We start from the raw sequence: 24,816 nt of genomic DNA on the forward strand, positions 1-24,816 counted from the left end.
TCATTCATTTCGGAGGCCGTAGTACATCTTACTAAACTTACGGCGAAGAATTCAGGATTCGCCATTCAGGCACGCAGGGCGCTGTGGCTAAAATCCTGGTCAGCTGATGTTACTTCTAAGTCTAAATTGCTTAATATACCTTTCAAAGGGCAGACCTTATTCGGGCCCGGGTTGAAAGAGATTATCGCTGACATTACAGGAGGTAAAGGCCATGCCCTGCCTCAGGACAAAGCCAAAGCCAAGACTAGACAGTCTAATTTTCGTTCCTTTCGTAATTTCAAAGCAGGAGCAGCATCAACTTCCTCTGCACCAAAACAGGAAGGAGCTGTTGCTCGCTACAGACAAGGCTGGAAACCTAACCAGTCCTGGAACAAGGGCAAGCAGACTAGGAAACCTGCTGCTGCCCCTAAAACAGCATGAATTGAGGGCCCCCGATCCGGGATCGGATCTAGTGGGGGGCAGACTTTCTCTCTTCGCCCAGGCTTGGGCAAGAGATGTTCAGGATCCCTGGGCGCTAGAGATAATATCTCAGGGATACCTTCTGGACTTCAAATACTCTCCTCCAAGAGAGAGATTTCATCTGTCAAGATTGTCAACAATCCAGACAAAGAAAGAGGCGTTTCTACGCTGCGTACAAGAGCTCTTGTTAATGGGAGTAATCCATCCAGTTCCACGATCGGAACAGGGACAGGGGTTTTACTCAAATCTGTTTGTGGTTCCCAAAAAAGAGGGAACTTTCAGACCAATCCTGGACTTAAAGATCCTAAACAAATTCCTAAGAGTTCCATCGTTCAAGATGGAGACTATTCGGACAATTTTACCTATGATCCAAGAGGGTCAATACATGACCACTGTAGATTTAAAAGATGCTTACCTTCACATACCGATTCACAAAGATCATTATCGGTACCTAAGGTTTGCCTTCCTAGACAGGCATTACCAGTTTGTGGCTCTTCCATTCGGATTGGCTACAGCTCCAAGAATCTTCACAAAGGTTCTGGGTGCTCTTCTGGCGGTACTAAGACCGCGGGGAATCTCGGTAGCTCCATACCTAGACGACATTCTGATACAAGCTTCAAGCTTTCAAACTGCCAAGTCTCATACAGAGTTAGTGCTGGCATTTCTAAGGTCACATGGATGGAAGGTGAACGAAAAGAAAAGTTCACTCGTTCCACTCACAAGAGTTCCCTTCCTGGGGACTCTTATAGATTCTGTAGAAATGAAGATTTACCTGATAGAGGACAGGCTAACAAGACTTCAAAGTGCTTGCCGCACCCTTCATTCCATTCAACACCCGTCAGTGGCTCAATGCATGGAGGTAATCGGCTTAATGGTAGCGGCAATGGACATAGTACCCTTTGCACGCTTACACCTCAGACCACTGCAACTGTGCATGCTAAGTCAGTGGAATGGGGATTACTCAGACTTATCCCCTTCTCTGAATCTGGATCAAGAGACCAGAAATTCTCTTCTATGGTGGCTTTCTCGGCCACATCTGTCCAGGGGGATGCCATTCAGCAGACCAGACTGGACAATTGTAACAACAGACGCCAGCCTTCTAGGTTGGGGTGCCGTCTGGAATTCTCTGAAGGCTCAGGGACAATGGAGTCAGGAGGAGAGTCTCCTGCCAATAAACATTCTGGAATTGAGAGCAGTTCTCAATGCCCTCCTGGCTTGGCCCCAGTTGACAACTCGGGGGTTCATCAGGTTTCAGTCGGACAACATCACGACTGTAGCTTACATCAACCATCAGGGAGGGACAAGAAGCTCCCTAGCTATGATGGAAGTATCAAAGATAATTTGCTGGGCAGAGTCTCACTCTTGCCACCTGTCAGCAATCCACATCCCGGGAGTGGAGAACTGGGAGACGGATTTCTTAAGTCGTCAGACTTTTCATCCGGGGGAGTGGGAACTTCATCCGGAGGTCTTTGCCCAAATACTTCGACGTTGGGGCAAACCAGAGATAGATCTCATGGCGTCTCGACAGAACGCCAAGCTTCCTCGTTACGGGTCCAGATCCAGGGATCCAGGAGCAGTCCTGATAGATGCTCTGACAGCACCTTGGGACTTCAGGATGGCTTACGTGTTTCCACCCTTCCCGTTGCTTCCTCGATTGATTGCCAGAATCAAACAAGAGAGAGCATCAGTGATTCTAATAGCACCTGCGTGGCCACGCAGGACTTGGTATGCAGACCTGGTGGACATGTCATCCTGTCCACCTTGGTCTCTACCTCTGAAACAGGACCTTCTGATACAGGGTCCCTTCAAACATCAAAATCTAACTTCTCTGAAGCTGACTGCTTGGAAATTGAACGCTTGATTTTATCAAGACGTGGATTTTCTGAGTCAGTTATTGATACCTTAATACAGGCTAGGAAACCTGTTACCAGAAAGATTTACCATAAGATATGGCGTAAATACCTATATTGGTGTGAATCCAAAGGTTACTCTTGGAGTAAGGTTAGGATTCCTAGGATATTGTCTTTTCTACAAGAAGGTTTAGAAAAGGGTTTATCTGCTAGTTCATTAAAGGGACAGATCTCAGCTCTGTCCATTCTGTTACACAAACGTCTGTCAGAAGTTCCTGACGTCCAGGCTTTTTGTCAGGCTTTGGCCAGAATTAAGCCTGTGTTTAAAACTGTTGCTCCACCATGGAGTTTAAACCTTGTTCTTAATGTTTTACAGGGCGTTCCGTTTGAACCCCTTCATTCCATTGATATAAAGTTGTTATCTTGGAAAGTTCTATTTTTAATGGCTATTTCCTCGGCTCGAAGAGTCTCTGAATTATCAGCCTTACATTGTGATTCTCCTTATTTGATTTTTCATTCGGATAAGGTAGTCCTGCGTACTAAACCTGGGTTCTTACCTAAGGTAGTTACTAACAGGAATATCAATCAAGAGATTGTTGTTCCTTCTTTATGCCCAAATCCTTCTTCAAAGAAGGAACGTCTACTGCACAACCTGGATGTAGTCTGTGCTCTAAAATTTTACTTACAGGCAACTAAGGAATTTCGACAAACGTCTTCTCTGTTTGTCATTTACTCTGGGCAGAGGAGAGGTCAAAAAGCTTCCGCTACCTCTCTTTCTTTTTGGCTTCGTAGCATAATTCGTTTAGCTTATGAGACTGCTGGACAGCAGCCTCCTGAAAGAATTACAGCTCATTCTACTAGAGCTGTGGCTTCCACTTGGGCCTTCAAGAATGAGGCCTCTGTTGAACAGATTTGCAAGGCTGCAACTTGGTCTTCGCTTCATACTTTTTCCAAATTTTACAAATTTGACACTTTTGCTTCATCGGAGGCTATTTTTGGGAGAAAGGTTCTTCAGGCAGTGGTTCCTTCTGTATAAAGAGCCTGCCTATCCCTCCCGTCATCCGTGTACTTTTGCTTTGGTATTGGTATCCCAGAAGTAATGATGACCCGTGGACTGATCACACTTAACAGAAGAAAACATAATTTATGCTTACCTGATAAATTCCTTTCTTCTGTAGTGTGATCAGTCCACGGCCCGCCCTGTTTTTAAGGCAGGTAAATATTTTTTAATTTATACTCCAGTCACCACTTGACCCTTGGCTTTTCCTTTCTCGTTGGTCCTTGGTCGAATGACTGGGAGTGACGTAGAGGGGAGGAGCTATATGCAGCTCTGCTGGGTGAATCCTCTTGCACTTCCTGTTGGGGAGGAGTAATATCCCAGAAGTAATGATGACCCGTGGACTGATCACACTACAGAAGAAAGGAATTTATCAGGTAAGCATAAATTATGTTTTTTAAGGTGAAAGCGACAAGCTTTAGCCAAGGACTGAATGTGAGGAGTGATGGAAAGGTCTGAGTCAAGTGTGACCCCAAGACATCGGGCATGCGGGGTAGGGGTTATGATGGAATTATCAACAGTTATAGAAAATTGGGGTGTGGAGATTTTGGAAGAAGGGGGAAAAGTAAGGCGTTCAGTTTTGGAGAGATTTAGCTTAAGGTAGTGAGAGGACATCCAAGATGAGATATGAGAAAGACAGTTAGTGACACGGTTAGTAAGGAAGGAGGTAGGTCTGGTGCAGAGAGGTAGATTTGGGTGTCATCGGCATACAAATGATATTGAAACCCGTGGGACTTTATTAAGGAACCAAATGATGACGTATAAATTGAGAAGAGAAGTGGACCGAGGACAGAGCCTTGAGGTACCCCAACAGAAAGTGGTAATGGGCAGAGGATGCTCCGGAGAAGGCTACACTAAATTTACAGTTAGATAGTTAGGAAGAGAACCACAAGAGAGCTATGTCGCAGATGCCGAAGGATTGGAGGGTTTGGAGCAAAAGAGGGTGGTCAACAGTGTCAAAGGCTGCAGACAGATCAAGGAGGATAAGCAGAGAGAAGTGGCCTTTAGATTTTGCTGTAAGTAGGTCATTGGTATGCTTGACAATTGCTGTCTATGTGGAGTGATGGGGACGAAATCCAGATTGCAGTGGGTCAAGAAGAGAGTATAGTATAAGGAAATGGGATAGACGTGCATATACTAGTTTTTCAAGGAGCTTTGAGGCAAGAGGGAGTAGGGAAATGGGACGGTAGTTGTATGGGGAGGTTGGATCAAGGGAAGGTTTTTTGAGGATAGGTGTGACCAGTGCATGTTTTAGAGATGAGGGAAATATACCAGTGCTGAGGGAGAGCCTGTGCACATGCTCAGTAGGATTTTTTCCCCCAGATAATGTGTATATAAAAAAAATGCAAAATTTTATAATGGAAGTAAATTGGAAAGTGTCTTAAAACTGCATGCTCTTTTTGAATAATAAAAGTTTATTTTGACTTGAGTGTGCTTTTTTAACATTCTAAGGTTCACTTACAGGATAATGTAATTTTTATTGTAAATACATATATATATATATTTATATTTCTATAGATATTTAGGTATAGATATCTATTTTAAATTAACATTTTAAGATATATATAGTATATATATATATATATATAGTATATATATATATATATATATATATATATATTTAATAATAAAAATTAAAAAAAATTCTATGTGAAGAACATAGGAATGGAAAATATCTGTAACGCGCATCACAGTTTGTGATTTAGGTCTAACATGGTGTCGGGTTAGCACACATGAAGAATTGCTATCTTCAATGCACGTTATTGAAATATTAAGTATTAAAAAATATAAAAATTATTATAAATAATGTAATATATATATATATATATATATATATATATATATATATATACACGTTGATTGGAGTAGCCGTGTTAGTCCGGACTCCAGAGATTTAGATATCGAAATAACAAGAGTATTGCATTGAGCAATGATACTTTTTTTATTGGACTAACAATACATTTATACGTTGACAAGCTTTCGGAAGAGTTCATTCCTTTATCAAGGCTAAAGCAATACTGACCAATTCAATGGAATTTACAGATTATATCTTAAAACACAGAATAGCTAAGAAGACAGTGCAGGGAAAGGAGGAGGTGTCGTAAAAATCATGAGGGGGGCTTAGGTAACAGGCAGACAGTGTCCAGTGTAGGAGAACAGACAGGGGAAATATATAGCTTTACATAGAGCATATACTGACATAAAGTTATTTATCAACATTGAATCAATATCTATAAAGATGTGAAATTGTATATACAGGGGGAATACAAAAGTTAAAAAAAGACAAAAGTGTGGACATAGGCTTACCTGTGTACCTATGTATAAAGAATGTGGAATATACAATGTAATTGACTAAATGAAAGTACATTACAAAAAATTTTGATAATGTGTTAAGAATCCAGAGTCCACATTTAGTCCAGAATTAAACAGGTTGAAGTGCATTATCATTTTCATTTCAAATGTTTTTCTTTCCATGGTGTTTTTGAAGTTGCCTCTGAGAATTTTGATTTTGAGGTTTTGGATGGAGTGGTCAGGTTGGGTGAAATGGTGACCAACAGGGGTGCAGTATTTTGTTTCACAGTGGTTTTTGATTGAGTGTCTGTGTAAGTTCATCCGAAGGTACAGTTTTTGGCTTGTTTCTCCAATATAACATCCCACTTCACATGCAGTGCAATGTATCATGGGCGCGATCCGATATCGATCGCAGTTTGCGGCGCAAGCGAGGGAACCGGCGTCGCCCGCAGTTTCAGCTCGCAACTCGAGCTATCCCATATAGGTCGCCGTCAGATGCTAACGTGCCGTAAGTCTCACAAACCAGCGATGTCCAGAAATCTGCGTAAGTACAAATTTCTGGCGTCGCCAGTGACTTGCGCCACGTTAGAATCTGCCGGCGCCTATAAAACCTGACTAAAGTCTAAAACACCCGCACTGTCTAACACGCCTCCCTAACATAGCCCGCACTGTCTAACACGCCTCCCTAACATAGCCCGCACTGTCTAACCCTCTATCCGCTATCCCCCCTCACTAGCCTAACAATAAAAATGCTATTAACCCCTAAACCGCCGCTCCTTTACCCCGCCGCAACCTAATAAAATTATTAACCCCTAAACCGCCGCTCCCGTACCCCGCCGCCAGCTATATTATATCTATAACCCCCTAAAGTGAGCCCCTAACACCGCCGCCATCTATATTAAAATTATTAACCCCTAATCTAAGCCCCTTACACCGCCGCCATCTCTATTAAAATGATTAACCCCTAATTTAATCTACCTACCATGCCGCCAGCTATATTATCTATATTAACCCTAAGTATATTATAGTTAATATAGGTATTACATTATATATATTAACTATATTAACCCTAATTATATTAGGGTTAATATAGTTAATATAGTTACTATAGTATTTATATTAACTATATTAACTCTATCTAACCCTAACACCCCTAACTAAATTTATATTAAATTAATCTAATTCATTTATAAACTAAAATATTCCTATTTAAATCTAAATACTTACCTATAAAATAAACCCTAAGATAGCTACAATATAATTAATAATTACATTGTAGCTATGTTAGGGTTAATATTTATTTTACAGGTAAATTGTTAATTATTTTAACTAGGTATAATAGATATTAAATAGTTATTAACTATTTAATATCTACCTAGTTAAAATAATTACCCAATTACCTGTAAAATAAATCCTAACCTAAGTTACAAATACACCTACACTATCAATAAATTTAATAAACTACAAACATCTATCTAAAAATACAATTAAATTAACTAAACTAAATTACAAAAAAAAACAAACACTAAATTACAAAAAATAAAAAAAAGATTACAAGATTTTTAAGCTAATTACACCTATTCTAAGCCCCCTAATAAAATAATAAACCCCCAAAATAACAAAAATTCCCTGCCCTATTCTAAATTAAACAAATTTCAAAGCTCTTTACCTTACCAGCCCTTAAAAGGGCCTTTTGTGGGGCATGCCCCAAAGAATTCAGCTCTTTTGCATTCAACAAATACAATCACCCCCCCCCCCATTACAACCCACCACCCACATACCCCTATTCTAAACCCACCCAAACCCCCCTTAAAAAAGCCTAACACTACCCCCCTGAAGATCTCCCTACCTTGTCTTCACCACACCGGGCCGAACTCCTGATCCGATCCGGGCGATGTCGTCCTCCAAGCGGCAAAGAAGAAATCTTCCTCCGGCGACGTCTTCCTCCAAGCGGCAGCAAAGTCTTCATTCTTCCGGCGGCATCTTCAATCTTCTTTCTTCGCTCCGCCGCCGCGGAGCATCCATCCCGGCCGACTGCTAAACTTGGAATGAGGTACCTTTAAATGACGTCATCCAAGATGGCGTCCGCCGAATTCCGATTGGCTGAATCAGCCAATCAGATTCAAGTTCAATCCGATTGGCTGATCCAATCAGCCAATCAGATTGAGCTCGCATTCTATTGGCTGATCGGAACAGCCAATAGAATGCGAGCTCAATCTGATTGGCTGATTGGATCAGCCAATCGGATTGAACTTGAATCTGATTGGCTGATTCAATCAGCCAATCAGATTTTTCTAACTTAATTCCGATTGGCTGATAGAATCCTATCAGCCAATCGGAATTCGGCGGACGCCATCTTGGATGACGTCATTTAAAGGTACCTCATTCCAAGTTTAGCAGTCGGCCGGGATGGATGCTCCGCGGCGGCGGAGCGAAGAAAGAAGATTGAAGATGCCGCCGGAAGAATGAAGACTTTGCTGCCGCTTGGAGGAAGACGTCGCCGGAGGAAGATTTCTTCTTTGCCGCTTGGAGGACGACATCGCCCGGATCGGATCAGGAGTTCGGCCCGGTGTGGTGAAGACAAGGTAGGGAGATCTTCAGGGGGGTAGTGTTAGGATTTTTTAAGGGGGGTTTGGGTGGGTTTAGAATAGGGGTATGTGGGTGGTGGGTTGTAATGGGGGGGGGGGTGATTGTATTTGTTGAATGCAAAAGAGCTGAATTCTTTGGGGCATGCCCCACAAAAGGCCCTTTTAAGGGCTGGTAAGGTAAAGAGCTTTGAAATTTGTTTAATTTAGAATAGGGCAGGGAATTTTTGTTATTTTGGGGGTTTATTATTTTATTAGGGGGCTTAGAATAGGTGTAATTAGCTTAAAAATCTTGTAATCTTTTTTTTATTTTTTGTAATTTAGTGTTTGTTTTTTTTTGTAATTTAGTTTAGTTAATTTAATTGTATTTTTAGATAGATGTTAGTAGTTTATTAAATTTATTGATAGTGTAGGTGTATTTGTAACTTAGGTTAGGATTTATTTTACAGGTAATTGGGTAATTATTTTAACTAGGTAGATATTAAATAGTTAATAACTATTTAATATCTATTATACCTAGTTAAAATAATTAACTATTTACCTGTAAAATAAATATTAACCCTAACATAGCTATAATGTAATTATTAATTATATTGTAGCTATCTTAGGGTTTATTTTATAGGTAAGTATTTAGATTTAAATAGGAATATTTTAGTTTATAAATTAATTAGATTAATTTAATATAAATTTAGTTAGGGGTGTTAGGGTTAGATAGAGTTAATATAGTTAATATAAATACTATAGTAACTATATTAACTATATTAACCCTAATATAATTAGGGTTAATATAGTTAATATATATAATGTAATAACTATATTAACTATAATATACTTAGGGTTAATATAGATAACATAGCTGGCGGCGGGGTAGGTAGATTAAATTAGGGGTTAATAATTTTTATATAGGTGGCGGCGGTGTAAGGGGTCAGATTACGGGATAGATAAGGTAGATGGCGGCGGTTTTAGGGGCTCACAGTAGGGGGTTAGTTTATGTAGATGGCGGCGGGGTCCGGGAGCGGCGTTTTAGGGGGTAATAACTTTATTAGGGATTTGGGGGGGGGGGGGGGATCGCGGTTGACAGGGAGATAGACATTGCGCATGCGTTAGGTGTTAGGTTTATTTTAGAAGATCGCGGTTGACAGGGAGATAGACATTGCGCATGCGTTAGGTGTTAGGTTTATTTTAGCAGCTAGTTTAGGGAGTTACGGGTCTCCAATAGTCAGCGTAAGGCTTCTTACGGCTGCTTTTTGTGGCGAGGTGAAAATGGAGTAAGTTTTCTCCATTTTCGCCACGTAAGTCCTTACGCTGCATATTGGATACCAAACTGCCCGGGTTTGGTATACCTGCCTATGGCCCAAAAAACTGCGGGCGACGGCAGAAATATACGCGCGTAACTTCTAGCTTACGCCGTATATAGGATACCAAATCCGCGCAATTCTTGGCGTCGCCGGCTTTTGCGGGCGACGATTTTTATCGGATCGACCCCCATGTATACCACATTTGCAGATATACATAAATATGCCCCTTTAATGTTATAAGATTTATTATTGTGATTTGCTGTGCTGCTTTTACAAACGTGTTGACACAGTTTGCAGAGAGCTTTATAGCAGCACTTGTTATTTTGATATATATATATATATATTTATAATAAAAAAAGAAGCAGCATCACAGGATTTTCAACAAGCATATGTCAAATTTATTGACGTTTTGGGGAATAAACAATCCCCTTCTTCAGAATCTTCTTCCTATAGATTATTTAGAATTTTTTACAGTATGTATATTTACATTTTTTGTTTATATATTTTTCTTTATTTATATTTTTATATTTAATATTTAATATTTCAATAACGCACAATCTTTTAGCCCAATTTTGTAGTCTGACCGTGCCTAAAAAGGGCAGTCCAGCCCTGAAACATCAACCAATCCTCAACCAATGAGGAAAATGGCAACTTCAGATGATCGTTTTGACCTTCTGTGATCCTCGTCAGTCAGGTGCAGCCATATCCCTTTAAGTCAGTGGTTTTCAAAGCGTGATGCGGGCCACCTCAAGGGGTATAGGCTATAGCGCCTATCAGGGGAGCGCTGCAACAGTGACACTTTGCACTATCCTCTGGAAACCACTAGGAGGAGCTGATTTTGTGAAAACATGGAACCGTTTTTAAGAGCTGGTTGAATAAGGCTGTCTCTCTCTAGCTTTAAATTAAGTTTGTGGAACACAACTGCTGAGTATGTTTTCATACAAATTTAAATAATATTTATATGAATATGGGTTTTGTAAGCAGAGATTTTGAGATAGAATTTTATAGAAGTAAAAACCTGCAAAGTAAATGTTTGCTGAATTAATATATATCAATGGTTGGTTGAATAAAGCTAATACAACTTAAACTGTAATGCACAAAAGATATTGGTAATATATACACCAAAGAGGTAAGTATAAGTATTGACTGAGTACTGTAGTAATATTTCCCCAAGAGGTAGTCAGTGGTATTGTAAGAACACGTTTGCACAGAGCTTACTGTGAAACAGATAATTACAGATGACAGATGCAGCTGCACAGCCATTAGGATGCAAACGGACATAAACAAGTAATGTCTTTCATATTCTCAGAGTAAATGGTTACAATGAGTTGCGGTAGTAATGACAATAACATTTTGAACAAGTAATGCCTATTGTGTAAGTAGTTACCAGAAGTTGCAGTAGGTATACAGATGAACAGCTGACAAGCTGTGAGAACAAGCATGAGAGTAAAACACAATCCAGAAGTGAATTAGTAACAATGTTACCTTGAGAGTTGAACAAACAATGTAGTAATCAAGTAGTACTTGCACAAAGATACTTGAATGACATCCGAAGCTTGAGATGAGTAGATACACAGGCAGACACAGGAAGATCCATAGTCTGAGTAGATAGTGAATCAATAATCAAGCAACATAAAATGATGCAGCTGCTATTTATTGGGAAAGGAGGTGGTGTGCAAAAACGTAAGGTGAATCCAGGTAAAGGGCCAGAGGACTAGTGGAAGTTAAAGGGGCAGAGGAAATTATATGACAAAGACAAAGGGCGCCATGTACTAAGCTTCGAAGTGACCGTCCGTCTGTATTTCTGCGTCAAAATTCGCTCACGATCTGCTTCTCGTATGTACCAATCTGCGATCTGCTCGAAAAACCACTATTTTCATCAGCGATCGTAATTTTACTCAACTCATCGTTCCGAAGCCTTTTTCCACTTACTACATGTTCGATCGCACGTAAATTAGCTGTAATCGGAAATTATGAATGTTACAACTAATCCGCCCGCTCCAACTTTCACTGTAACTTCGCGTGATTTGCTTCGCGACCATTTAGGTAGCGAATACAATAGAAAACTATAGGGGGTATCAACCTGACGCCAGGTAGAAGTACTTAAGTGAAAGGACTAGACTACTATTGTAGCATTATTGGTTTTTGGATCAGTGAATGAAGATGGAGACACTTTTACACATGTTTCTTTTCCAATTAATTCATTTACGAGGAAGAAGGGCTATACAGGCACCGGTTGACAACTTGCAAAGAAGGAGAGGTAGAAGAATTAGAGTCCCTAGCGTTTTCCTTCCACGTATGGGTTTGGAAACCATTTCTGATCGAGAGATTATCCAGAGATTCCGTTTGGACAGAGAAGCTATTATGCAACTTTACAATGAAATAGCAGAATACCTTGAACCAATGACAGCGCGTTCACAAGCCATACCCGGACTATTAAAACTGTTGGCAGCCTTATACTTTTTTGTGCAAGCCATCTTGTGAAAGTGAATACCGAAAAGTAAATAAACAATATTCTAAGATTTCTGCCGCTTGTCTGGTGATTATGACACCTAGATCGTCACGTGGGTAAAGAACTAAACCAATCAGGTCGCAGACTGCTTCTTAACTTTGCTCTTTCGCGCCGAACGAAGCTTCAAAGTTATCAATAATCCGATTGTCTTCGACACACAATAGACGCGAAATTTTACGGCTTGGTTTTTAGTACATTTATGTAACGAAGTGCCATCCGCATGGTGCGAATGCCGGCGGGTTATTTCGATACGGTCTGTGCGAAAAAATTGACGCCTTAGTACATGGCGCCCAAAGGGCGTGATGTAGATGGAAGAAACGGACAAAATAGTTCAGATACTGCATTGTATTTGCTGTCATGATCAGTAACTTGCATTTAATACAGGAGTAATTAAGTGCAAATTGAAATCTGAGTGGAGCACTCTTTTGGTTGTTGAGAATCAGCCCCTGAGAGCTGTGTGTGTGTGTGAACCCTCGTTCAGATGTAAATTGTCCAAATTAAAACTAATAAATATATACATTTTCTTTAAAGAAAAAACATATATTATGGGGAGGGTGCTGTCTTGTTAATTTCATCAGACGGGATTTTCACTGCCTAAGACTTTAATAACCCCTAGGTACATTGGTCAAGGAACTGACATATGGTTCCCCTACTGTGAGCGCAAAGTCTAAAAACATTCACAACAGTGTGTTTTACAGTTCTTGTGCCTACACCATTGAATTCCCTTTACCAAGGCACAGTCCCATTTAGAAGTTCAATAATGTAGAACTGTAAAATGCCCCGTTGTGAACATGTTTGTGCTTTGTGTTCAGGAAGGTGCAATCCTATTTGTAAGCCCATTCACAGTCCCATTTAGAAGTTCAATAATGTAGAACTGTAAAATGCCCCGTTGTGAACATGTTTGTGCTTTGTGTTCAGGAAGGTGCAATCCTATTTGTAAGCCCATTCACAAGACATATTTCCTTTAAAAAAAAAAAAAACATGGTCATGAAGGCACAATCTTGGGGTTTGCAGCTAAAATATTGCAATAAAGAGATTTTTATGTTTTACAGTTTCAGTAGTTAAAATCAAGTTTTAGAAGATTAGAGTTGTAAATAGCAGTAAAGTATGAAGCTATGTTAGCACCTTCAGATGCTCGCTGCCAGCCCCTGTTCTCCCAGACCGTATCCAGAAACAAGAAATATTGAATGTGGCGGCGCTGTGTCACCTCAGGGGATGCAAGCTGCTCTTTTCCTCTGTGAAACATGCCTTCTTTTACCTCCAAAATAAAAAGCTCACAATGGTGTAGCACGTTTCAAATAAAATGATAGGCACACAAAGAGGTCATACTCACAGGATTTCAGTGAGTATTAAAACAATCACGAGGGTATCTTTAGATGCAGCTTCAGGTTTTATTAAAATATAGCTCAACGCGTTTCGGCAAAACAAGCCTTTCTCAAGAGCATAAAATTAATATATGTCAAAGTATGTTGGAGTAGCCTAGCAAAATGTACACAATATTTATAGCCATCAGCTCTGCCTGCCTTTGTCAGACTACACCCATTCACAGCCCCTTTTGTTTTGATGTGTCAAAAGGCAAAGTGATTCAGATTTATTGGCATATTTTTGCACACTAGTTTTTAAAGGGCATATTTAATTGCATGATTTGTTTTTACCTGACACAAACCTAACAAAACAGGATAGAGATAGGTTACAGCTCTGTTGTGAGCCAGACTCAGCACACCTGTGAATGGATGTGGTCTGAGAAAGGCAGGCAGAGCTGATGGCTATAAATATTGTGTACAGCATTTTACTAGGCTACTCCAACTTGCTTTGACATATATTGATTTCATGCTTTTGAGAAAGGCTTGTTTTGCCGAAACGCATTGAGATATATTTTAATAAAATCTGAAGATACCTTTGTGATGGTTTAAAATCCTGTGAGTATGTCCTGTTTGTGCGCCTACCATTTTATTTGAAACGTGCTACACCATTGTGATCTTTTTATTTTGGAGGTGAAAGAAGGCACAGCGCCGCCGCATTTGATATTTCTTGTTAGAAGTTTAGAGTGCCTTTAATAGAAACCCGTCGTCTTCTTGCTTTTTTTAAATTAATAAAAATAAATATTGAAAAAAACATTACTAAAATATTTAATTTTATATATATATATATATAATATTAAGGTGACCAGATTTTCCAGACCCAAATTCTGGAATGCCATTGCATGTGGCCTACTGTTGTATGCTCCACAGTTCTCGTTCCCAGTAAAAGTTCACACTGAATTGACTGCTGTATGTTGCAAATATCATCTTTAATTGTGTATGAAAAGCAGACAAGAGATTCTTCTGGTTCAACAGTTCCTACTAGCAATGAAAACAGATTGCACAGCCAAAATGAATATACAACTGAATACCAAAAAAAAAAGCCTACTAAACTGAAACAAATTAAACTAAATAACCATGCACTTTAGACAAGGCACTACTATCCTTCATATGTCTGGCCCCTTTCTTCTGCTTACAGACTGTACGATTAAAAATCGGCTTATTTCGTTTATATTACTTCTACAAACTTTCAGAGGATTTTCTTGGTATAATTTAGGGCTAATTCCAGCATTGTTAAACATGGTATAGTTAGAGGGCAGTTAACAGGACACCTTGTCATTATAATATGTCTTCCATAGATTAACATATGAAGAGCCTTGACTGAAATTAACTCTGGTTGTTGTAATTATTTATTAATGGTCAAACTCCATCCATCACTTTCCATATTTGTAGTAAAAAAATGTGAACTTGAGTACGGAGATTACAGGTCTTCTCACTGTCATTATTAAAAAAAAAAAAAAAATCCATTGTTTGTTTTTGGCATAAATAATAACAAGCTGCAAATTAAGAAGCAATACCTCGTAAGGTCAGACTTGTGAACCCTACCAAGTGCTCTTTGGAGTGTCTTGTTATAGGTGCATAAACTTAAAGTGGGGCAGACATTTAAAAGATAATGGTCTGAATCAAGAAAGGGGACACTACACACATCATTTAGGATAGCTGAAGACTTAATACACTGCTAAAGGAAAACATTTTAGATTAAAGAGCAGAATGGAAGCTTAAAGGTTTGGTAATGGGGGTATTGAATCCCCACATAATGATTTTAAGTGTATTGCAAGAACATGAGGGAGCTAGGCTGTTGTGATGCTGGTCTATAGAGCTAATAGATAACCACAACATGCAGAGAGATGAGGAGTAGAGAGATTTCATAAACTGCTAAAGGGACAGGAATGGTGGAGTATTAAGGCAGAGGAAGGTGCAGCAGGCAGACAGTAAAAAGCCTACACCCTATCACCTTCCTATCTTCAGGCCTGGGAGGGTTGATAAAGAATGTAGAAGAGAAAGTAATATTTGAGAAAGGGAGACAACTTTCTCTGGTTTCCACGGATAGTGATCTGTTTGTTGCACCTGAGGGTGCAGGTAAGCATTACAAGAATGTCAGTGGTTGATTGGGATGAGCTATGTGTAGTGAATGTGATTGTGAGCTGATACATATGTGTGTAAGGCATGGAGTTGCTGAGGTGCCTCTAACTTCTAAAATCTGAATGGTTTGTGAAAGGGGATGTGAGTGGGTTTATGCCAGTGAGTGAGTGCTTGGTGAGTGAGTGTTGATGTGTTAGAGCAGCCCATGTAAATTGAAAAATGATGTTAGGTAATATAACACCCGCTCACAAACTAGCTCCCATCACATATAATGTTGCATTTATTAGAGACTAAGCCACATGGGTCTGATTAGCTGGTTTTAAAATAGGATCTATAAGTGTCAAATAGCAAAATTCTATGAGTTCATGTTACAAGACTAAACGATGGATTGTCAGAGGTATAGGTAAATATACCAGTATTAATCAAGCTTCTGTTTATTTTAGCATAATGGAGAACTATTGGTGTAATATGTTAAGCTGTGACAGAGGCAGACAGAGCATCTTGCTTGAGCTTATACAAAATTGTTAGACTGAATATTTGCTGTTTGTCACAGACAATAATTCTTTATTTTCTATGGGTCAGAATTCTGAGGATTTGTGTGTGTGATTTATACCATAGATTCTATTAATCCCTAAGTCTCTGTAATAATTGTTCACCATTTTTACTGTGTAGCTCCAATTTGAATGTGTGCATTCAAATGGGTTCTGATAACCATCACATATATAAGTACGGGAATGTTCAAATAATTTAAATGAGCGTGTAGTTTTAATAATTCTCATTTGTTATTGTTTGTTCTTTCATTTTTATTTGTTTATTTTCTCAAATCTATTTTTTTCAAAACTTTTCTTACTACAGAATGCAGTCTTTGGAGCAAAGGTATTCAGCGGAAAGGTTGTTGAAAGTTCCATTCTAAGCAAAGAAGAATTTATAGAAAAAGTTCGCCAAAGTAATGAGGCGTGTAAAAAGGGAGATTTTACACTGGCCATCAAATTGTACAGTGAAACATTGCAAGTTGATCCTCAGAATTGTATATTGTACAGTAACCGATCAGCAGCGTTCCTGAAAACTCAAAAGTATGAGAAGGCTTTGGACGATGCTATTAAAGCTCGACTACTTAATCCAAAATGGCCAAAGGTAGGAATTTATATGATTGTTTTTTGGTTTAGCTGCAAATATGTAAAATGATTATTAAGATTGCTTGTTCCCTTAAGAAAATTTTTTAAGAACATGTAACATTAGAAAACCAAGGGATTGATTTCTCTAATGAATATAAATATTACTTTTGTTTCTATAATCATCTCTTTCTTACTTTAAACTTGGTTTCAAGTGAGTTACATTTTTGTCATTTTTTTATCTTAGCCAAGTGATTTTCCAATCTCTCAATGAAGGAGTAACATGGTATTTTAGATATAATAAGGTTGAATTAAAATTTCATAAATAAACTGTAGTGAGTTCCATCTAAGGAGTTTTTATTACTTTAGATAAAATCACACACTGGGTACATGTACAAGGCTTATGGGTGTAAAGTTTCTGTTTTTCTTCCTTTGAATGTCCATACCAGCCACAGTACTCCAGGACTGGTGATTCTAGGCCTGGTAAGGCTGACTAACGTGACTTTTTATCCTCTCATGGGGCCTGATGATCTAAAGGTCTCTGGGCTGGCGAGATTATTAAAGAATGTTCACCAGTTCTTTTATTTCCCTTGTAGAATGATCTAAAGCCACATTTTACCCTGAAAACAGGGTTTCTATCTAAGGGGTGTATACTGAATTTTTGTATGGACATTACAAAAGTGAACTATAAAATTTGTATTTTAAATATCTTACAAAATGAATAATTGAACAATTCACACAAAAATATGCAGAAAAAATGGTATTGTTAAGGTGCATCAAAAATGGTAACAAAATTGTATTTTATCAAAAATGTAAAATTTGCATGTTAATTGTATTAAATATGCACAGCATAAATCATACTTCAAGTACACTGGATGTGTAAAAATCTGTTAGAAATTCATACTTTTAAGTACAAAATGTATTTTTCTCGCTAACTAAAAGGTGGCGAGCTTTTCTGAAAACCCTGAAAATACTTATAACCCTAATAGACAAACACATACATACAAAAATATTAGGCGATTGTAAGATTCTATACTCTGAAAGCACTGTAATGTGATTATTATTAGCTGCAGGATTTCATTTTTAAAGTGCGCCCCCCTGCTCACTGCTATCTTCTCTCTACAGAGCTAAGTTTCCCTTTCCAGCGAGCTCTATTACTTTCAATAGTAGACATTTCACCACTCCCAGTGACTGTCCCTTTTTTACGATAATTCCACTAGGGCAGCCCCTTTGAGGGTCAGCATGAAAAAGCACGATAGGTTGTGAAGTTTAGATCATCAGACCCATGGTCAATAAACTGAATACCATAAAGCAAGGTTCCAGTTGCTCTTAATTAGTTAAATGGCTATTAAATTACCAGTAAATACAGTAGATTTTCATAATCAACAAATGCATGATAAAAACACAATGCAATATCACATAGGAAGATATTTATCAAGCCGTCAACCACAAATACGCTGGAATTCCGCAGCGTAATTGTGGCGAGCTTGATTCAACCTAGTTATCAAAGCCTACAGACTGGCAAAATTTGAAATTTGTGACGTAACATACGATCTGCCGGTCTCAATCCGACACAGATCGACGCTTACATCATTACAGATGTTCCGAATACACATTCGGCACTATTTGACACTTTTTCAAAGTTATCAAATAATTAACCGGTAGGCTCGCGGCTATTCCGGCCCAGCGTACCTGGTTTTCAATCCGCCACCCTGGAGCCCGCGGATGCCATAGGAATCAATGGGAGTCTGAAAGCTGCGAAAGCTTATAATGCTGCCAGATAGCCCATTGATTTATATGGTAGAAAACCAGTTACGTTTACACCTAACACCCTAACATAAGCCCAGAGTCTAAACACCCCTAATCTGCCGCCCCCGACATCGCTGCAACCTAAATAAAGTTATTAACCCTTATTCCGCCGCTCCCGGACCCCGCCGCCACTAAATAAATGTATTAACTCCTAAACCCCTGGCCTCCCACATCACTACCATTAACTAAACCTATTAACCCCTAAACCGCCAGCCCCCCACATCGCCATAAACTAAATTAAGCTATTAACCCCTAAACCTAACAACCCGCTAACTTTACATTAAAATTACCACATCCCTATCTTGCAATAAATTAAAACTTACCTTTAGAATTAAAATAAACTATATTAAACTATTAATTAACCAACCCTAACTATTATACTACAATTACATTAAACTAGCAATTAAATTAACTACATTACATATTAAAAAACCCTAACCCTACTCAAATTATTTAAATCTACTATTAAAAATGCTAAGTTACAAAAACAAACAAAACACAGTATCAAACATAAAAACGAATTACACCTAATCTAATAGCACTATCAAAATAAAAAAGCCCCCCCAAAATAAAAAGCCCCCTAGCCTACAATAAACCACCAATGGCCCTTAAAAGGGCCTTTTGCGGGGCATTGCCCCAAAGAAATCATCTCTTTTACCTGAAAAAAAAAATACAAACACCCCACAACAGTTAAACCCACCACCCACCCACCCACCCAATCCCCAAATAAAAAGCCTATCTAAAAAAAACTAAGCTCTCCATTGCCCTGAAAAGGGCATTTGTATGGGCATTGCCCTTAAAAGGGCATTTAGCTCTTTTACCTGCCCAGACCCTACGCTAAAAATAAAACCCACCCAAAAAACCCTTAAATAAACCTAACACTAACCCCCAGCGATCCACTTACAGTTTTTGAAGTTCCGCTTGAAGGATCCATCCAGCCGGCAAGAAGTCTTCATCCGGGTGGGCTCTTCTATCTTCATCCATCCGGCGAAGTCTTCATCCATACGGCCTCTTCTATCTTCATCCATCCAGCGCGGAGCGGGTCCATCCTGAAGACATCCGCCGCGGAGCTCCCCTTCAATACGGTCGCCGCTGTAAACTGGAACTTGGATGCAAGTGACGTCATCCAAGATGGCGTGCCTTGCATTCCTATTGGCTGAAAGGTTCCAATCAGCCAATAGGATTAGAGCTGCTAAAATCCTATTGGCTGTTCCAATCAGCCAATAGGATTTGAGCAGCTCTCATCCTATTGGCTGTTCCAATCAGCCAATAGGATTGAGAGCTCAATCGCCCAGTACTTTTTTTATAAATATGGAGAGCGTATTCAGGTCCACGGCCACGATGTTAGGCAATGTTAGGCGAGCGTATTGGTGCCGTTGAATGCAGCATAGTTGAGGCTTTGATAAATATCCCCCTTAACTTCAAATAAGTAGTAGATTTTATTCTGACAAAATTCAAAGTTATGTCTATTTCCTCTCCCCCTGTATCATGTGATAGCCATCACCCAATCACAAATGCATATACGTATATTCTGTAAATTTTTGAACATGCTCAGTGGCAGCTGGTGACTAAAAAAGTGTAATTATAAAAAGACTGTGCACATTTTGTTAATGGAAGTAAATTGGAAAGTTGTTTAATATTTCATGCTCTATCTATCTGAATTATGAAAGTTTAAATTTGATTTGAGTGTCCCTTTAAATGCCGCTCAAATTTCATGATCACCAAATAACTTACTTTCGCCTAGATTTAGAGTTCTGCGTTAGCCGTCAAAACCAGCGTTAGAGGCTCCTAACGCTGGTTTTGGGCTACCGCTGGTATTTAGAGTCATGTAGGTAAGGGTCTAACGCTCACTTTCCAGCCGCAACTTTTCAATACCGCAGATCCCCCTACGCCAATTGCGTATCCTATCTTTTCAATGGGATCTTTCTAACGCCGGTATTTAGAGTCTTGGCTGAAGTGAGCGTTAGAAATCTAACAACAAAACTCCAGCCGCAGAAAAAAGCCAGGAGTTAAGAGCTTTCTGGGCTAACGCCGGTTCATAAATCTCTTAACTACTGTGCTCTACAGTACACTAACACCCATAAACTACCTATGTACCCCTAAACCGAGGTCCCCCCACATCGCCGCCACTCTATTAAATTTTTTTAACCCCTAATCTGCCGACCGCACACCGCCGCCACCTACGTTATACTTATGTACCCCTAATCTGCTGCCCCTAACACCGCCGACCCCTATATTATATTTATTAACCCTTAATCTGCCGCGCCCAACGTCGCCACCACCTACCTACAATTATTAACCCCAATCTGCCGACCAGACCTCACCGCTACTATAATAAATGTATTAACCCCTAATCCGCCTCACTCCCGCCTCAATAACCCTATAATAAATAGTATTAACCCCTAATCTGCCCTCCCTAACATCACCGACACCTAACTTCAAGTATTAACCCCTAATCTGCCGACCGGACCTCACCGCTACTCTATTAAATTTATTAACCCCTAAAGCTAAGTCTAACACTAACACCCCCCTAAGTTAAATATAATTTTTATCTAACAAAATAAATTAACTCTTATTAAATAAATTATTCCTATTTAAAGCTAAATACTTACCTGTAAAATAAACCCTAATATAGCTACAATATAAATTATAATTACATTGTAGCTATTTTAGGATTAATATTTATTTTACAGGCAACTTTGTAATTATTTTAAACAGGTACAATAGCTATTAAATAGTTAATAACTATTTAATAGCTACCTAGTTAAAATAATTAAAAAATTACCTGTAAAATAAATCCTAACCTAAGTTACAATTAAACCTAACACTACACTATCAATAAATTAATTAAATAAAATACCTACAATTATCTACAATTAAACCTAACACTACACTATCAATAAATTAATTAAATAAAATACCTACAATTATCTACAATTAAATAAACTAACTAAAGTACAAAAAATAAAAAAAGAACTAAGTTACAAAAAATAAAAAAATAATTTACAAACATTAGAAAAATATTACAACAATTTTAAGCTAATTACACCTACTCTAAGCCCCCTAATAAAATAACAAAGCCCCCCAAAATAAAAAAAATGCCCTACCCTATTCTAAAATAAAAATAGAAAAGCTCTTTTACCTTACCAGCCAATCGGATTGAACTTGAATCTGATTGGCTGATTCCATTAGCCAATCAGAATTTTCCTACCTTAATTCCGATTGGCTGATAGAATCCTATCAGCCAATCGGAATTCGAGGGACGCCATCTTGGATGACGTCCCTTAAAGGAACCGTCATTCGTCGGGAAGTCGTCGGCCAGGATGGATGTTCCGCGTTGGCGGGATGAAGATGGATTCGGAAGAAAGAAAATTGAAGATGCCGCTTGATAGAAGACTTCAAGTGGATCATGGACCTCTTCAGCTCCCGCTTGGATCAAGACTTCAGCCGGATCATGGACATCTTCAGCTCCCGCTTGGACCAAGACTTCAGCCGGATCATGGACATCTTCAGCCCCCGCTTGGGCCAAGCCTTCAGCCGGATCATGGACATCTTCAGCCCCCACTTGGGCCAAGACTTCAGCCGGATCATGGACATCTTCAGCCCCCGCTTGGGCTTGGATGAAGACTTCGGAGCCTGGACGGATCGGTGATACCCGGCGTGGTGAAGATAAGGTAGGGAGATCTTCAGGGGCTTAGTGTTAGGTTTATTTAAGGGGGGGTTTGGGTTGGATTAGGGGTATGTGGGTGGTGGGTTGTAATGTTGGGGGGGGGTATTGTATGGTTTTTTTACAGGCAAAAGAGCTGTTTTCTTTGGGGCATGCCCCGCAAAAGGCCCTTTTAAGGGCTGGTAAGGTAAAAGAGCTTTTCAATTTTAATTTTAGAATAGGGTAGGGCATTTTTTTATTTTGGGGGGCTTTGTTATTTTATTAGGGGGCTTAGAGTAGGTGTCATTAGCTTAAAATTGTTGTAATATTTTTATAATGTTTGTAAATAATTTTTTTATTTTTTGTAACTTAGTTCTTTTTTATTTTTTGTACTTTAGTTAGTTTATTTAATTGTATTTATTTGTAGGTATTTGTATGTAATTTATTTATTGATAGTGTAGTGTTAGGTTTAATTGTAACTTAGGTTAGGATTTATTTTACAGGTAATTTTGTAATTGTTTTAACTAGGTAGCTATTAAATAGTTATTAACTATTTAATAGCTATTGTACCTGGTTAAAATAAATACAAAGTTGCCTGTAAAATAAATATAAATCCTAAAATAGCTACAATATAATTATTCTTTATATTGTAGCTATATTAGGGTTTATTTTACAGGTAAGTATTTAGCTTTAAATAGGAATAATTTATTTAATAAGATTTATTTTATTTTGTTAGATTTAAATTATATTTAATTTAGGGGGGTGTTAGGGTTAGAATTAGCTTTAGGGGTTAATACAGTTATTAGAGTAGCGGCGAGGTCCGGTTGGCAGATTAGGGGTTAATAATTGAAGTTAGGTGTCGGCGATGTTAGGGAGGGCAGATTAGGGGTTAATACTATTTATTATAGGGTTTTTGAGGCGGGAGGGAGGCGGATTAGGGGTTAATACATTTATTATAGTAGCGGTGAGGTCCGGTCGGCAGATTAGGGGTTAATTATTGTAGGTAGGTAGCGGCGACATTGGGGGGGGCGCAAATTTGGGGTTAATAAAAATAATATAGGGGTCGGCGGTGTTAGGGGCAGCAGATTAGGGGTACATAGGGATAATGTAGGTTGCGGCGGTGTACGGAGCGGCAGATTAGGGGTTAAAAGTGTAATGCAGGGGTCAGCGATAGCGGGGACGGCAGATTAGGGTTTAATAAGTGTAAGGTTAGGGGTGTTTAGACTCGGGGTTCATGTTAGGGTGTTAGGTGCAGACTTAGAAACTGTTTCCCCATAGGAAACAATGGGGCTGCGTTAGGAGCTGAACGCTGCTTTTTTGCAGGTGGTAGGTTTTTTTTCAGCTCAAACTGCCCCATTGTTTCCTATGGGGGAATCGTGCACGAGCACGTTTTTGAAGCTGGCCGCGTCCGTAAGCACCGCTGGTATTGAGAGTTGCAGTGGCGGTAAATTATGCTCTACGCTCCTTTTTTGGAGCCTAAAGCAGCCATTCTGTGAACTCTAAATACCAGCGGTATTTAAAAGGTGCGGGGGAAAAAAGCATGCGTAGCTAACGCACCCCTTCTAACGCAAAACTCCAAATCTAGGTGTTTCAATTTTAGACAAGCAGTAGATTTTGTTCTGGCACATTTCAAAGTTTCCTTTAATTTCCAAGCCCCTTTTTTCACATGACAGACATCAGCCAGTCACAGATTCATATACGTAAATGAACTGTGAACTCTCACACTTGCTCAGGAGCTGGTGCCTATGAAAGAGTGCACATGAGGATGAACAACCCTCCAAGATTGCACAGTTGTCAATTTAAGGATAGTTGACAATTTACAGTTGTTTTTTGCACAAGTTCTTTTATAGACAACCTTCAACAACTAAACAACTTCTTCATCTGTATATAATGAGTGAAGCTGTAAGGTGTGAGAAATAAAATGTTACACAATGCTGTCATATAGTTGTTACAACGTGCATGCTCTGGTGCATATCTAGATATTATTATTATTATTGGTTATTTGTAGAGCGCCAACAGATTCCGCAGTGCTAGATATGCTCTTAAACAAAGAAGATTAAATAAAATTGATAACAGAAGTATATTGGAAGTTCTATTAAAATAACACACTCTTATCTAAATCATTAAAAGTTTAATTGTGAATTTCCTGTCCCTTTATGTCTAAAACCATATGCTAAAGTGTTGGGTATAAGAGAGCTGCATGAGTAATTCAGTTATTACTACCTTTGAATCTTGTGTTGTACTTAAATAGTCTCTGAACCTGGATGATCTGTTCTGTACTATTCTTTTAACTACTATTGCAGTCTCTCTTCCAATATCCCTGTGCTGTCAATCTTCATTAGCTGTTTAGTACAGCTGCTTCCTTTGGCTCTTGGCTGTGCAGGACGGAGGAGATCAGGTGCCTTTCTTTGTGGTCAGTGTAATGCGTTTTCCTTACAGCATCGTCAACTATTGATCATTACCTTTGGCTATGGGATGTGGAATACACACACAAATATATAAGTGTATATATATGTATATATGTATATATATATATATATATATATATATATATATATATATATATATATATATTAATTGATTTGTAATTATGAAGCTCACCACTGTTTTAAAATATATTTTTTTTTTAAATGATAGAAATCTAATTTCCCCGCTCAGGTTAGAGTTTATATTTTACATTGGTTACACCCTAGAGCCTTTGTGGAAGGGGAGTTGTCAATAACATTGTTTAGTTAAAACCAACCTAACCAAGT

The 24,816-nt window shown here is 38.8% G+C and overlaps 1 protein-coding gene across 1 annotated transcript in view; it reads left to right on the plus strand.

Moving 5' to 3' along the window:
- Positions 1-24,816, plus strand: part of TTC28 (tetratricopeptide repeat domain 28) — a 951,873-nt gene that overhangs the window by 97,366 nt on the left and 829,691 nt on the right. The window contains exon 2 of the mRNA XM_053702081.1: positions 16,352-16,630. Within this exon, the coding sequence (XP_053558056.1) occupies positions 16,352-16,630 (279 nt within the window). The remainder of the gene's footprint in view (positions 1-16,351; positions 16,631-24,816) is intronic.

Source organism: Bombina bombina, chromosome 2, assembly GCF_027579735.1.
Source record: "Bombina bombina isolate aBomBom1 chromosome 2, aBomBom1.pri, whole genome shotgun sequence".
In the NCBI taxonomy this organism is placed as follows: domain Eukaryota; kingdom Metazoa; phylum Chordata; class Amphibia; order Anura; family Bombinatoridae; genus Bombina; species Bombina bombina.